At 41.1% G+C, this 15,593-nt stretch overlaps 1 protein-coding gene across 1 annotated transcript; it reads left to right on the top strand.

Moving 5' to 3' along the window:
* Positions 1–632: 632 nt before the first annotated feature.
* Positions 633–15,152, top strand: prkcda (protein kinase C, delta a). The gene is made up of 18 exons (XM_084019983.1): positions 633–783; positions 3,938–4,070; positions 4,206–4,405; positions 4,822–4,888; positions 6,170–6,326; positions 6,754–6,785; positions 6,969–7,054; positions 7,567–7,696; positions 7,780–7,880; positions 9,335–9,422; positions 9,596–9,726; positions 10,015–10,188; positions 10,265–10,356; positions 12,451–12,513; positions 13,233–13,371; positions 13,518–13,706; positions 13,919–14,047; positions 14,156–15,152. Exons 2-18 carry the CDS (start codon positions 3,962–3,964, stop codon positions 14,312–14,314), a joined length of 2,046 nt encoding a protein of 681 aa, XP_083876109.1. The 5' UTR covers positions 633–783; positions 3,938–3,961; the 3' UTR covers positions 14,315–15,152.
* Positions 15,153–15,593: the final 441 nt, after the last annotated feature.

Consider the following 15,593-nt stretch of genomic DNA (forward strand, 5'->3'; position numbering starts at 1 on the left):
TGTGTGTGTGTGTGTGTCTGTGTGTGTGTGTGTGTGTGTGTGTGTGTGTGTGTGTGTGTGTGTGTGTGTGTGTGTGTGTGTGTCTGAGGGGGTGAGTAAAGGAATCAAATAAAAAAATAAACGATATGTATAATTTGAGGTTTTTCTTGTTCGTTCAAGACAAAAAAAAAGATCCCTCGGCTGCATGAGCCAAATCTGCCACCTCCTCACCGGTAAAAAAAAAAAAATCTAACTCAAACCTCGACACTACCCCCGCAGCCTACAGTAACAGCCACGTGACCCCACCTCCCCACCCGCCACACAAACTCTTTGCATCTCTTCCCCCACATCGGCTACTAGGCTATGCTACAGTTATCTAGGGCGCACTCACCAGCAATGCAGATCCCTATCTCTTTAGCTCAGGTGATCAAAAAGGTGTACAGTGATGAACCACATCATCACGTTAATCAGCTACGGGGGTTTCGATGGGAGGTTACATGTGTGGCTGAAACGTGTGTGCGAGGACACGTGACTGGTCCAACTAATGTGCAAAATTATAACCGACAGGTCAGGACCGTATTTATTCAATATGGGGCAAGTGGGCGCATTGAAACTACTGGGGCACATACTACCGTGTGCGCGCGCGCGCGTGTAGCAGAGTAAACGTCACAGCTCGCTGAGAAAGCTGCGAGCGCGCGCCACACTTCCTCAATCGACGGAATCACAGAGCGAGAAAACGAGAGGAAGAGAAAGAAGAACTTTCATCGCGCTGCGGTGATAAAGAATCAGCGCTTGCAGGACGAGGTGAGGCTTGCAACTTTTACTTTGAGGCTTTTAGGTTTTCACAAGAGTTTGGAGTTTGCAACAACAAAAAAAAGTTGAGCAAAGACAAATAACGCGTAACGTTAACGTACCCCCTCTTCTTCTGTTTTCCGTCTGTTTCCAACTGTAACTCGTTGACGCAACCGTTAGCTAACTCTTTAGTCTGTCCGACTGAAAACACACTTTAATTAAAAGCAGTGAAGTGAATACAATGTCCACGCCTTTGCTTTGTTATGGCCGTTAAAACATTTTCACCAGCTCGTGTTAACAAAATGTTCTGATTGAAATCATAATCTTGACCGTTTTTTGTGTTTGGATAGCGTCGCCTCGTCTCATTAAACTGAACAGCATGCTGCGACGGAATCTGTAACCTGTCAGACTGACAGACTGTTGTGGCGCTACGGTGTCCACTATGGAAAGTAGGGCTTGTTGGTTGGTTACATGTTGACAGGTGAAGTGTTTAGAGTCTGCAAAGTGATGGATACTGGCCACCGCTTATTGCTATGACAACTCTCCAAATATGTGACCCTATTATCAAATGTGATGACTTTATAAAGTTAGCAACGCACTGTTAGCTATATTCAACAAGTTAGCGCGCAAATGTGAATTAATGAAATTCCAGTTCAGGTCACAGAGTCTCACGGGTCACAGAATCCGGCGTAACAGCACGCGCGAGGAGGAATGCAGGCAGGTCTGGACAGCAAAGAAACCTCAAATATGTCATAAAGTGGATCCGTTGTCAGACAGACGCGAGGTGACATCTGCGTTTGGCCAACTGACAAATCAACCACATCCTTCAGAGTCCAAATCGGATTCACTTGGCAGATTCTCGGTCTGTGCTGCAGTGTGAGTCGCTGTCACCGCGTCACGGTATTTTGTGACGGGCATAGTGTCTTTGAATATCATGCGCAGGATACAAAACTGGTTGCAATATAGCAGTGCTATACTGTCACCACCTGTGTGTGTGTTTGTTTGCTTGCATGCTCTGAGAAGTGGACGAGTTCAGTGCAGACATGCTAAAAATGTAATGCTGACATTGTGAGCTGGCAATTACATCCATATAGCAACTCCCTCTTTTTTTTCTGTCAAAGTGGAGGGACTGAGGGAGAATATTACCTCACCTCCCCGTATCTCCTTCATGAATCAAATAATCATTCATTAACCTGATAGCATATAATTCAGTCTCCAGCACTCAGGCTTGACATACCTCGATACAAGCTACTAACGCCACTACTACAGCTATATTTTTCGGTATGCATCCAATACCTGTATTGTAGCTGCCAATAAAACCTGTATTGTAGCTGCCAATAAAATCCAGAGTTCTCTTTTGTATGATCACATGGCCTCTAAACCCAGGTTCTAGATGTAGTAATGTAATGTAACATAATTTAACCTTCGTAGTCGTGCTTCTTACCGCTGCTTACATACACACTTTTGTGTTGATCATAATACTGGTGTCAGGAAGTAGGTTTTGTAGAATTGAATAGGGAGGGTAGTTAGGTAGGAAGTTTGCAAGTTACATTAAACTGGTGCATGGGACATAACTTCTGAATGGAACAAATCGAAACTGCACATGAACAGTTTGCTAGGTAATCAATCACTACCGCCCTCAATAACACAGTGGGCTTGCTATTGATTAGCTTAAAAAACCCTGACATCACAGCAAAGCAGTGGGTGAGTGAATGAATATGGTTGTTCATCACCCTCCCTCTTAGTATGCACTTTTTTGCATCCCCATGTTTTTTTTCCCCCCGCGTCTTACTTTTCTGGTCTCTGTGTGGGTGGTTATGGGTTCAGGATTGTGAATACCAGCTAGGACTACTGTGGTGCGCTGCATGCCTGTATTTGGATTAGCAACATGTTGAGGCTCGCTCTGGCCTTTGTAGTAAAGGAAAACTCCTCCACTGTTGTTGCCACAACCTTTCAGAAACTACACGGAAACACAGTGACAGAGAACCAAAAACAAGCAGCCGGAGCTCAAATGATGCTGGCTGTTGTGAGGTTTGGAAAGAACATGCAAGACAGCAGAGCAGCGGTGTGCCTGAAGTGCCTGGCCAACATGTGAGATTGATGGGCGTCACCTTTTCCATTGGTACAGAAACTGGTGGTGCTGTTACAGCAACAGTTGTGGTTTCATCTGTAGCACATGTAAGCTTATGCAACTAGTAAATCGTGCATGCACCAGCTCGTGCCCAGCATGTAGGGTAATATTGATCTCTCATCAATATGTCACTATCAGTGTATTTTTCACCTCTAATGCACAGGGATGTAACTAGTGTTCATCATCTTTAATATATCATACTTTTCAAATAATTTTGTCTCTTTATCTCAGATCTCTGTAAAAAAAAAAAAAAAAAAATCACAAGAGCCCTAAATTATGTTTTCTAACTTTTTTTGAGCTGTGGGAAAATCTTATATTTAATTTGCTAGCGCAAGCCTTTTACTTTTTAGTCAGATATAAAATGACTGACCTGTCTGTGTTATATGATCATTGAGCTTTTCTTTTTCTTTTACTATTACTTACCCCCCTCCCCCCCTCCAGCTACCAGTTTCGGAATCAGATATAAAACTAATTCAACAGTCAGTTCTGCTCACAAAAAGAGGTGTTGTTGTCTGAGATGTAAAAATGTTTTGCATCCCTCATTGGCGTGGGTGTAGCTGAGCTCAAAATGGGATGACAAAGTTTGCAATTTTACATTGGCCTATTCTTTATGCCTCTATTGTACAGTATGTCTACTTGTCTTGGAAGAGGGGTTCCTTCTGTTACTCTTCCTGAGTTTTCTCCATTTTTTTCTGGAGGGTCTAAGTATAGAGGGTGTAATATGATCTACAGATTATAGAGCTGTGTGCTATTGGGCTATACATAAAAATATGATAAAATAACTTGACTTCAACAGTCGCTCTGTCCTTGCTGACACCGATATCTACTGATTTGTGTAGAGATGCAGGTGTCTGACAGGATGTTGTTTGGTCTCACAATGTAAATGCAGATACTTATAACACTTATCTTATTGCTTAACTGTGAACCAGCAGTACTGCTGCAGAATATGCAACAATGCAACTGTGTGTGTGTAACTAACATGTCATTATAGATAAGTCTCACCAGGGTAACACTGTGTTTGTCCATCTTTTAAAGCAGGTGACCTTGGTACTCGTCACCATGGCTCCTTTCTTGAGGATTGCCTTTAACTCGTACGACTTGGGTGTCCTACCCCAACTGGTCGACCCACCTTTCTGTGCAATCAAGATGAAGGAGGCCTTGACAACTGGTGAGAACCTACACCACTCTGGCTTTTACAGAAGTTGTCATTTCTGTCAATGTCACTTCCTTCTCATTTCCTGCACTTGAAAACATCAAAAGATATTTCTTTCTTTTCTCTTTCCGTCCATGTTCCTTTTCCTAGAACGAGGTAAGACCCTGGTCCAGCGGAAACCCACCATGTACCCGGCTTGGAAGGCCAGTTTCGATGCGCACATTTATGAGGGTCGTGTGCTGGAGATAATGCTGATGAAGACAGCAGAGGAGCCACTGGCTGAGGTCACTGTTGGAGTGTCTGTCCTTGCTGAGCGCTGCAAGAAAGCCAACGGGCGTGCTGAGTTCTGGGTAGGACATTGCACATTATCCTCTGTCACCATGGAGCAATCTCTCAAGGTGTGCTCACACCAAACACGAAGTTTACTCGCTGTGGGAAGTCAAAGCAAAGATGTGTATAGACCCACATTCGTGTGAATACACACAATTTTGCGTGAATGAGACAAATTATGTGAATGTTTTATTCTGTGACGTGAAAGTCTATCTGCTTTGAGATTCTCCGACTGTCATCACTTAATCAGAAATGGAGACAAAAACATATTGTAGCGGTCTGTGGTCACCCACAGCTCTATGACAGAACCTCACATTTGTACAGAGACCCAACAAAACCATATGTATATACCATAGGTGAAAATAAACTTTGTGCTTGGTGTGAACACACCTTCAGGCTGTCTAAATGTAATTATCTGTGTGATTTTTGTGTTTAGGTTGATCTCCAACCTTCTGGGAAAGTGATGATGGCAGTGCAGTATTTTCTGGAGGGAGTGGATACAGGTAATAAAATAAAATGGGAACATTCTCTTCTTCCCTCTGTTCTCTGCTTGTTTTGTCTGTTATGTATATGATTTTATGTAGCTGTCTGGTTGCTTTATTTTCTCAAGTTTAACATATCAAAGGTCAAATCAACAGTCGTAATTTTCAGTCAGAGGTCATTCACAGGAAGGCAGTCAGCGATGCGAAGGTAACGGGGAATCCATGGGCAAAAATCACAAAATCCAAAAACAAGCAAAAAGCCAGACTGGGGCCGCAAAACATACAGGGCATAGGCATCCCCCAAAACAAAAGAAGGCAATGGTCACATATGGGAGGACTGCATGAGGAAAGAATGCTGGAAAGCTCGCCATGAAGCCCTGAGGCAAGGTGGCATGGAGGTGGTGTGTGAGCAGGTGTACTGTATATACTGGGTGACTGAGTGGTGATGAGGTGCAGGTGTGGTGAGTGCAGTGGCGAGAAAGTGAACAATGGGAGGAAGTGAAGCTGGAGTCCATGAACAGAGTGAGTGAAAAGATAAAATAAAACAGGAAGTGAGAGGTCAAACCAAATGGGTCATGACAATTCCTTTGTAAATGGCCTCATTTACTTTGTAACAGGAATCAAAAAATGGCAGCCTGTTTTGCAGACAGGACCTAGTGACTGTTCTGTCTTTACTTGTGATCAATTCCTGACAAATTAGTGAGAATAAAGTGAGAATAGAGACTGTTTTTCCAGCGATCGTAGACCCTTTGCTAGAGAGAACAAAAGAGTAAGAGAGACATGAGGGATATGACAGCATGAAACAACTTCCCTCTACTTTTATTGCTACCATTTTTCCTGATCTAACCGAAGTACCACTCCACACCTTGACCATGTTTGAATCGACCTCTGTGAGTCAGCTTTCTCTGCTTTGAACATTATTAAAACCATGTCCCATTCCAGGTTCACCAATGAGCACATATATATGACTGCACGAGAATGGCAAAAACTCAAGATTCTTACTTCTGTCACAGGTCTATTTATCTCTTTCAATTATTTTACACCAGTCTCTCAATGTTAGCGTTCATCAAGTACCACAAACAACTTTGCTTATTTCCAGAAAAAATCACCCCTATATAATATCATCAATCAAACACTATGTTTTCCCTACTTATTTAATTCACAGGCCTTCACATGAGGGAATTGTTCCGGTCCCTATCGATATTCATCAAAACTATGAATGTGTGACAAACAAAATAACCTTTGTTTTTCCATTGCTGTGTTGTAGGATGACTGATCTGTGTTTCTCTGTGTATCTTGAAGAGATTAAGCAGGCTGCCAAGGAGGAGGAGGCTCCCACCCTGAACCGTAGACGAGGGGCCATCAAGCAGGCCAAGATTCACTTCATAAAGAACCACGAGTTCATCGCCACGTTCTTCAGGCAGCCCACCTTCTGCTCCGTGTGCAGAGAATTTGTCTGGTCAGTCCAGCATACTCTTCAGTCCCATAAACAAACATTCAAGACATCTATAGGACAACTGATAAGGCACAGATCAGATACATTAAAGTAGCAGAGAGAACGACACAGTGAGATAAAAATCAGTATCTAGGAACATGACAATATTTGGCAGTTTGTAATGCTCTCTGTGTTGAGTAATTTCACTAAGACAAACTGGTTGTTCATTATGTTGTTGATAAAACCAATAAGATCAACCTAACTTGGTACAGATGTGCCTCGAAGACCATTTTGGTCTCTGGAGAAGAATGGAAAAAGGAAACCCTGATACACAATTTGCATGGGTGTACTGCAGCTGTCCATTAACTAAGTGATTAATCAGCAAACCATTTGGTCACATGACCAAAGAATGATACAGACTGACCCATTTGTGTCACTTTGCCTCTCACAGGGGACTCAACAAGCAAGGCTATAAATGCAGACGTAAGTGTATAATAATTGAAAAACTCCTGTGCTTTGTGCAATACTTGAAATGGCAAGCCAGTGCATAGTGCTGTATATGAAAAAATCCTACTTCACTGTACTTCATTGCATGGCCAGTACACATGATATGTTAAATTACTGGATTAAAGTGTACAAACCTTGTTTATCTTGTTTTTTTATCAGAATGCAATGCAGCCATCCACAAGAAATGCATAGACAAAATCATCGGCAGATGTACGGGTACTGCTGCCAACAGTCGGGATACTGTGGTGCGTATCTCTTGTTTGTGCAGTACACCATGTTCACACTCCACATGTCCATATGAATATTCTCCGTATGTCTCACGATGTTTAGTGTGGGCATTTCTCACTCTGCTTTTTGCTGTTGTAATAAAGTATCCCTTCTTAACAGTTTGAACAATGATGGCACTATCATTGAACTGGCAGGTGTTGCTGGGTCAGAGTTAATATTCATCAATATATGTGGATAAAGATGATCAAAGACCAATGATTGCATGGAAATAATCAAGCACACACATGGGGTGGGGTCTCACAAAGGCACTCTAAATCAATGTAGAGGTAGATCTGGGAACAAACAAGGAACATGTTATCCAGCTGTGTAGTCACCTCTGACAGTATATGCTCAGAGAGGGAAGCAAAACAAAAAGAAAAGGGAAATAATGAAGCAGGTGTGCAGGGCTGAGAGGTGTCACAGGACACCAATTAGAATCCCTTTCCCCCGGGTCATTCATGGAGATGATGAATCTCATTTGTCCCCGCAGTTCCAGAAGGAGCGCTTTAAAATCGACATGCCGCACCGTTTCAAGAACAACAACTACATGAGTCCCACCTTCTGCGACCACTGTGGAAGTCTGCTGTGGGGTCTTGTCAAACAAGGCCTCAAGTGTGAAGGTATAGTGCAGATATTATTGACTAATTTTGAAGTGTATGTGTACATTTATCTTTAACAGCCTTGTATTCTGTTATGTTTGTAGATTGTGGCATGAACGTCCATCACAAGTGTCAGGATAAAGTAGCCAACCTATGTGGTATCAACCAGAAACTACTAGCTGAAGCCCTCACACAAGTCAGCCAGGTGAGCTCATGGAGGCACTCACAAGTCATTCAATGTAACGTCCAGTCACGTGTCAAGTCAAAAATCACACCTTTAAGAAATTGTGGATATCTGATTATTTTACCTCTTATTGAGCTGTTGGTGTACTGAAATGGGTTTAAAGAATATTAAGGGAACTTGTTGAGATCATAGACACAACTGAATATAAGCGATTAATACATTTTAATGCCCTGCCACAGGTAATAAGATTCTAACACGTGACCATTTCCCCCCCACAAACATTTATACTTAAAAAAGCCCCATTTATTGGTGGAAATATTTAATTGTGATGTTGTCCAATTCCAGAAGGTGTTACTTAACTATCTAGGGGGGAAATATAACAAACCAGAAAGATGAAACCAGAACTCCACCAGGTGTGTCTGCCATCACTGCTGTAATGTTTGAATGAATGAACACAAATGGCTGTACAGACTGCAAGTGTATTTTCACTTGCACATCTCACACAGCAGGTAGACCTTGTTGCATGGCTGCACCGGCTCTGCAGCCGCAGGTCTCACATCCACCTCACAAGTGCAATTTGACTGGAAGCATTTATTAAGGCTTCAAGTCTAGTCTACAAGTCGTTTTGACAATACGCTTGTTAAGGTGATGTTAATGCCCAATTAAAAAGCACTGTGTAACCAGATTAGCAGCTGAGTGGTGGCGATGCACTCAGCTGTGTTATCACTAGAGGCCCCTACTGGCCAGGGCTGGTCATGAGTAGTGAGTGAGGAGTCAGCAGGCAGTCAATGGCAGTTTAAAACAAGCAGATAAAAGAGGTCCTTGAGCATGCAGTCATTACTGGCCAACCAAAATATCATGCAGTTTGCTGCAGCAGAATGGGAGATTAGCCGTGGACAGACACGGATGCATACACTCACTCACAGACACAAGCACACATGCAAGCTATCGCATGATTCTCCTGCAGATAAAAAAACAACAACAAAAAAACGCAATGATGTGATGATAGATGGAGGAAAAACATTGAAACCATCCTGACAACTAGAACTACTAGAGTGTGACGGGTAACTTTCAGAGTTTTAAGCTCATCTTGATCATTATCAGGATAATATCCTGAATCACAAATATTTTGGCCAGGATAATCAGGATATGAACTTTTCATATCGTCCCATTCCAGGTGACAGGTCTTAAACTTAAACTCCCAATCCCTAGAGCTTGACATCTGACCTTGATGGGAACCTGAGCTTCCTTTCATGGTGCATTTAAGGACTGGCTGGTTGCTGAACCCCAAGTTCTCTTGTTCTGTTTTTACCGGCCACTAATTGTATGTAGTTTGGTGGACAGGCAGAGCACACCATTATTGTTTAGAGAAGAATCAGACAGAATGTGTTCACATTGGTTATACCACAGCTAGATGGGTAACCATTGCTGGGAAACTATTTGTCTGACCGCTTCCTGCTATTTTTTTCCATCAGAAATCTTCCACCCGCCATTCAGATCCCAATCTGCCTGATACAGGAATCTACGATGAAGTTAGCAAGCTTGCTGGACTTGATATCAATGGTCAGTGAATGTTTTTCTGTATGCGCATGTATTAACATGCATTGATCTGAGCAGTATAGGTTCTGTACTATAATGATACTTGCAGAATAATATGCCAAAGTGTTCAATGTTTAAGACAATTATATGAATAAGTCATTTTTATGTGTGGTAATTGATGATTGTTTGTCCATTAGACGGTTCTCCTTATGGCAGGCTGTGGGAGGGGTCCAAGCCACGGCCCCAGTCTGGTATTACCCATTTGACCCGCATCAACGTGGACAACTTTGTCTTCCACAAGGTCTTGGGAAAAGGCAGCTTTGGCAAGGTACGATGCAACACTGTCAGTGTGACATTAACTGTGAGACTGCTGCTTTAAAAACCCAGAACCAAGAGAGACAGGATAACCAATCACCACCATGCCAGGTAACACTTATAACAACTGTCATATATACCAGCACACAGGCCTCACATAGACACAATGACATCAAATGTAGTCAAGCTGTGGAAAAGGTGTTTACATTTATTAACAAGCTTCATGCTCTTAATAAGACCGAAAACAATGAAAGTTTATCTTCTTTTCTTTTGTGCTCTTTCTCTTCTTTCCGCCTCACAGGTTCTCCTGGCAGAGCTGAAGGGTCGTGGAGAGTACTTTGCAGTGAAGGCTCTGAAGAAAGATGTAGTACTAATGGATGACGATGTGGAGTGCACTATGGTCGAGAAGAGGGTCTTGGCTTTAGCCTGGGATAACCCCTTCCTGACACACCTATACTCCACTTTCCATACCAAGGTAGTCCACTTGAATCTCATTGGTGTCATTAGTTACCACTATATCCACAATACTCAAAGTAAAACTTGTCCAACAGGAGCATCTGTTCTTTGTGATGGAGTATCTGAATGGAGGAGACCTGATGTTTCATATTCAGGAGAAAGGGCGCTTTGAACTTTACAGAGCCACGTGAGTCACATTTGTCAAACAGACAAACACATTGGAATAATACAATACGGTGCTCTTGAGTTCCTGTAGCTGTGCAGGGGCTCACCCATACAGAATCAATGAGTTGATGGAAAGCAGATACTTGTTTGAGTCTATGTTTACTCTTCCTGTCACTCTCTTTGTCTCTTTCCCGTTATGTTTTTTTTTTTTTTTCATTTACACGGAGTACTGGTGCTGGAGTCCATTAACTTCTGCTCACTAGCAGCCTGGCCTTGTAAGGACTGAATAGCTCTTAGTGCCTCCGTACTGGTTGTATGATTTAGGTATCACGTTTCCTACCATCCATCTCCCTACTCATCACTCTGTGGGAATCCCTCCAGAACAAAACAATGGCACACTAGCAAAAGAGTGTTGTGAAGTGTTAAGCTTGGTGACGCCAACGCCACCACAAACTAATGTTTTTAAAAGTCTCAAACTCTGTTTGATATAGCCCGCGAGGCAATACATAAATACACATATTCATGATTAATATTATTATTTATGATTGTTTTGGACAATAAACATGCAGCGATCCAAGTGCTATCACCTGAGTCCATCTGTGACAATCACCTTTCATAATATAAAATGCTGCAAAAAACAATGGATAAAATTAAAATTGGCTAGAAACATGAAATGAATGGTCATGATGTTGATGTTATTTAAATTAGGTCAAAAGGGCCATAATAATGCATTGTGAGCCGTGTGTCTTCAAAATTTCAACAGAGGTTATGTGTTCAATAATTTAGTTTGGCCCCTGAGGGATGATATAAACATTGAAATGGCCCTGGATGGGAACAAGGTCCCCCGCCCCTGCTCTAGGGTGACTACCTTGTGATTAACAGGGTGCTACCACAGTAGTAGCACATTTCACTATGTTTTTTCGGTTGGCATGGGAGGATATGGTAAACTTCATGTCTCGATTGTCCATGCCAAAACAATTGCGATTAATGATATTATCCCACTAAAAAATGGCACTTAGACTTTCTGGAATCAACATCCCTTTTTAGTGAAAAAAAATCGAAATTATCTTAAATAAAATGATAAATCATAAGGTTTCCCTGCATTAAAAAAATAGTTTTGTATCCTGTATTTATAAAATAAATATCCGGCCCTATTTTTTTAGGTTTTCAGTTGTCTACCGTGATAGCAAGCTAGACAGCTTTTTCCAAATCACTTGTGAGGATATTTAAGATTATCCCTATGGAAATTCACCAAAATCAACTTGTTGTGTTTATCGCGATCCATGATAATATCCTTTCCCCAAAGGGATGTTGGTCTCAGTCCTGCGGCCCTCTGCATCCCTCGTCTCATTGAATTCTTAGCTCAGCTTGAATTTGATCGATGTGTTCTTGAACATAGTTTAAAACTAAAATGTCAATCATTATTCGGCAGTACTTAGCTCCACTATCTTGTGTCACATCTGTTTGCAAAAAAGGAAATGGCCAAAATGTTTGTCTTGAAGATTGTCAAGATTAACAATGCATCTAACATTATTTTTCATATATGCTAGCATGCACTAGTATACTTTTTGAATATACTGGTGTGTGTTTAAATCACTGGTGACATTAAAATATGGTCTGCCGTTACTTTTCCTACAGTTAAACTTGTGTCCTGGACCAGTTTACTTAACAAACACAGACACCTGATATTGTGTTGGCATCCACTAAAAGAGAGAGCTGTATTTTAAGCTTTAAGTGAGAGATTATCCATAAAACCTGACAGTCTATTCAATCCTTGTCAGTTGGTAATTTACTGTGAACATTCAGTTATTAGAGCGGAGGCCATTCTATCTCTTCTCAGGACTCAATAGTTTCACCTGACACAGATGACAAGAGAAGCGGGTCAGAGAGAGGCTAATATTTCAGCTCGCCCCGGGTCTCTGGTTTCACTTTATGAGAGCGTTATTCACCTGTCTGCTACTCCATACAAATGTCCTCCTCAATAATTCAGCTCTACACTGAAATGAGTCTGCCGTGTTCAGCTGCCAACTCACTAGTGAGATCGCTACAGAGCAGACCTGTAGCGATCCACCAGAGATGAGTAGTTGATAACTGGCTGCCTTGTTTGTCTTCACAGGTTCTACTCTGCTGAGATCATTTGTGGTCTTCAGTTCTTGCATACCAAAGGGATCATCTACAGGTCAGAGGAAAAATATGCTTTACATCTGGATGTACAGTACATGCTCTTACCTGGCCATACTGGTCATTTTTCACTATATTCTTTACATCGCCGCTGACAGTATTGCATTGTTTTCCTGTCCACAACATAAAGATGACAATGTGAAAATGAACTTGATAGCACTTAGTTAGGTAATCCCACACATTTTGATATTTAATTTCATATTTTTTTAAAGGTTTCATTATCATTGTGTGTTTAGGATACTATGAATTTGTTCACATTTTGCAGTACAAATCGGACTTTCAGTACCATAACCATGTAATAATAATAGTTATATCTCTTACATATGCAGTGAAATGAACAGGTGCCTTAGAATAACAATTAAGCTAAGATTTTACTGTATGCTTTGAAAATATTATAACAATATCAGGTAAATGCTAAATTCTTGCAAACCTCTATCATGGTTCTTAAAAACATTTTCTATGCTGTAACATGTGATAAGGTTCTTTTTGGCTTATGTGCGAGTGGTGTTTTAAGGCAGTCGGCATTCAAGATTTCACAACCCAGCTGGCAATTTTTTTGGGCACCTTGTTTTATTTTATTTTTTTCACACATTCAATCCCCTAAACCTCAGTTTAAAACATGGAGGCATTCTAACTTAATTCTTTTCATAATTTACTATCACCTTTGAAATCACTCATGCTTATTTCCAATCCTGCTGCGGATTGTTTTGTATCCAGAGACCTGAAGTTGGACAATGTGATGCTTGATCATGACGGACACATAAAGATCGCTGACTTTGGAATGTGCAAGGAGAACGTGTTTGGAGAGAATCGTGCTACGACTTTCTGCGGTACTCCTGACTATATCGCTCCAGAGGTATAGTGTTTCATACTTAGAGTGCAGACGCTGTCTTGTGCTGAAATATTAAAATGTACTAATGTAACTAATTTGCATGCAGAATGATAAACGTGTTTGTGTCTGACTAGAATAATTATTATTCATAATATTGTCTTTCAACTCAGATCCTGCTGGGACAGAAATACTCGTTCTCTGTTGACTGGTGGTCATTTGGGGTGTTGCTGTATGAAATGCTGGTTGGTCAGTCACCCTTCCACGGAGATGATGAGGACGAGCTGTTTGAGTCCATCCGCATGGATACTCCCCACTATCCTCGCTGGATCAACAAGGAGGCCAAGGACCTGCTAGAGCGGGTCTGTACAATATCTTTTTATTTCAATGAAAATTCCATGTTTGATTATGTTATCGTTTAAATTTAACAATATCTGGGAATTTGACAGCTCTTGTGTTGATGAAATCTATTCAGTTTCAATTAAATACTGTACATGTGTGTAGCTGAAAATGAGCTGTTCTGAGTAATGGTGGACATTCTTTACTCACCCTTGCTGACTTTGCTTCCCTGCAGTTGTTCGAGAGAGATCCCACTCGCAGGCTAGGAATTGTGGGTAATATTCGTTTACACCCCTTCTTCAAGACCATCAACTGGCAAGCCTTGGAGAATAGAGAGATTGAACCCCCCTTCAAACCCAAAGTGGTATGCCCCACATATACGATGATTACATTCTGGAGAAAGTATGGACCATGTGCTGTGTTTATATCTATCTATTGTGTGTGTGACCGTGATTATTGTTGTCAATTACAGAAAGCACCGAATGATTGCAGCAACTTTGATCGGGAGTTCCTCAGCGAGAAGCCTCGTCTCTCTTACAGCGATAAGAACTTCATCGATTCCATGGATCAGGAGGCATTTGCTGGCTTTTCGTTCATCAACCCTGAGATGGAGCAGCTTTTAGAAAAGTGACTGTTGTGAAGCCCGACCAGGGTTACATTTATACTGCATACGGATAGTTCCCTCACTCTTTCACATTCTTAAACTTAAAAAGGAGCCAGCTGTTCCACAATCAGTATATGTGTGACCTTATTTTAAGCAGAAACTCTTCTCCTTGGGTACATGTAAAAATGGTAAGGTTAGAAAGGGCCGTTGTAATGTACATATTAACATTAATGTGCTTGTGTGCATGTTAATTATTTGTCTGGGTCGTGAAGGCCCGTATGAGGAATAATAATTGGGCGGGAAGTTGAAAATCCTTCATTCCACTTGACCTTACCACTACCACTCGCAGCCATTGTGTGCTCCTCTTTGTAACATTAAATCCAACACAACTGGGGATTAAAAAGTATGAAGAGGGAAAGAAACTTATAGGAATAAATTATGCTGTCTAATTGAAATGTGTGTGAATGAGTTGACTGCATGTATAGAAATCTCAAACCAACAAGAGCGTATCCATTTTTCTAATAGATTAAGTGTCATCTCTGTTGGAAAGATCTAAAGTCTTGATGGATGAATGAAACTTCGCTAACAAAGAACTTGTCATTTACATAGCACTCCAATGTACTATGTAAATGACATTTTAACAGAGTAACAGTTGGTCTCCTCTGAAGTGAAAGGTCCTGTCTGTGTATCAGGTGCAAAAGGTCAAGTAAAGGTACGTGACTTTAAACAGTGCAGAGTCACTGAAATGCTGTATATAGATAAGCTATATGTATATTGTTGTCACATGTATATTGGTAAGCAAAGGATGTACTTTTTTTAACTGTCTCCATCTTTTACATCTGATTAAAAAACCCCATCAACTTCCCAGTCTGGTGTGTTGCACTTTATGTTGTCCTCATTGTGAAGCATTAACTTCTAAAGAACGATGTTGGGATCAGCAGTTCTCCTTTTCCTTTGTTTTTTTTATTTAAATGTTCTCCCTGTGTGTCCTGTCTGTCTCTCCCTTACCTGTTTGTGTGTGTTCTCCTCAGGCTGGCTGCTCATCCTGTTTGTGCAAGGTGGCAGGTAACTAATGAAGGTTTGTTTCTGTTTTTTAATATTTTTGTATCATTTGTACCAATGCATTTTTTTCAGTTTTTTTTCTTCATTTTTCCATGTTGGAAATAACTTCTCGCTTTCGATAAACCAAACAAAATCAGTATCCTTAAAGAATTATCCAAGATTTTTCGGGTTCAGAGGCGACTGACACAGGAGCGTTTGTTAGCAACATTATTTTTTTTTATTATTATTATAGTTGTTGGTGATT

Source organism: Eutrigla gurnardus, assembly GCF_963514095.1.
Source record: "Eutrigla gurnardus genome assembly, chromosome: 2".
Classification (NCBI taxonomy): Eukaryota; Metazoa; Chordata; class Actinopteri; order Perciformes; family Triglidae; genus Eutrigla; species Eutrigla gurnardus.

What these genes read in the sequence shown, in the direction of transcription:
- prkcda (XM_084019983.1), top strand. Translation starts at nt 3,962, where the DNA reads ATGGCTCCTTTCTTGAGGATTGCCTTTAACTCGTACGACTTGGGTGTC. An exon ending in CCCTCACACAAGTCAGCCAG is followed by an intron (nt 7,881 to 9,334) that starts GTGAGCTCATGG and finishes TTTTTCCATCAG; the next exon opens with AAATCTTCCACCCGCCATTC. An exon ending in TTTGAACTTTACAGAGCCAC is followed by an intron (nt 10,357 to 12,450) that starts GTGAGTCACATT and finishes TTGTCTTCACAG; the next exon opens with GTTCTACTCTGCTGAGATCA.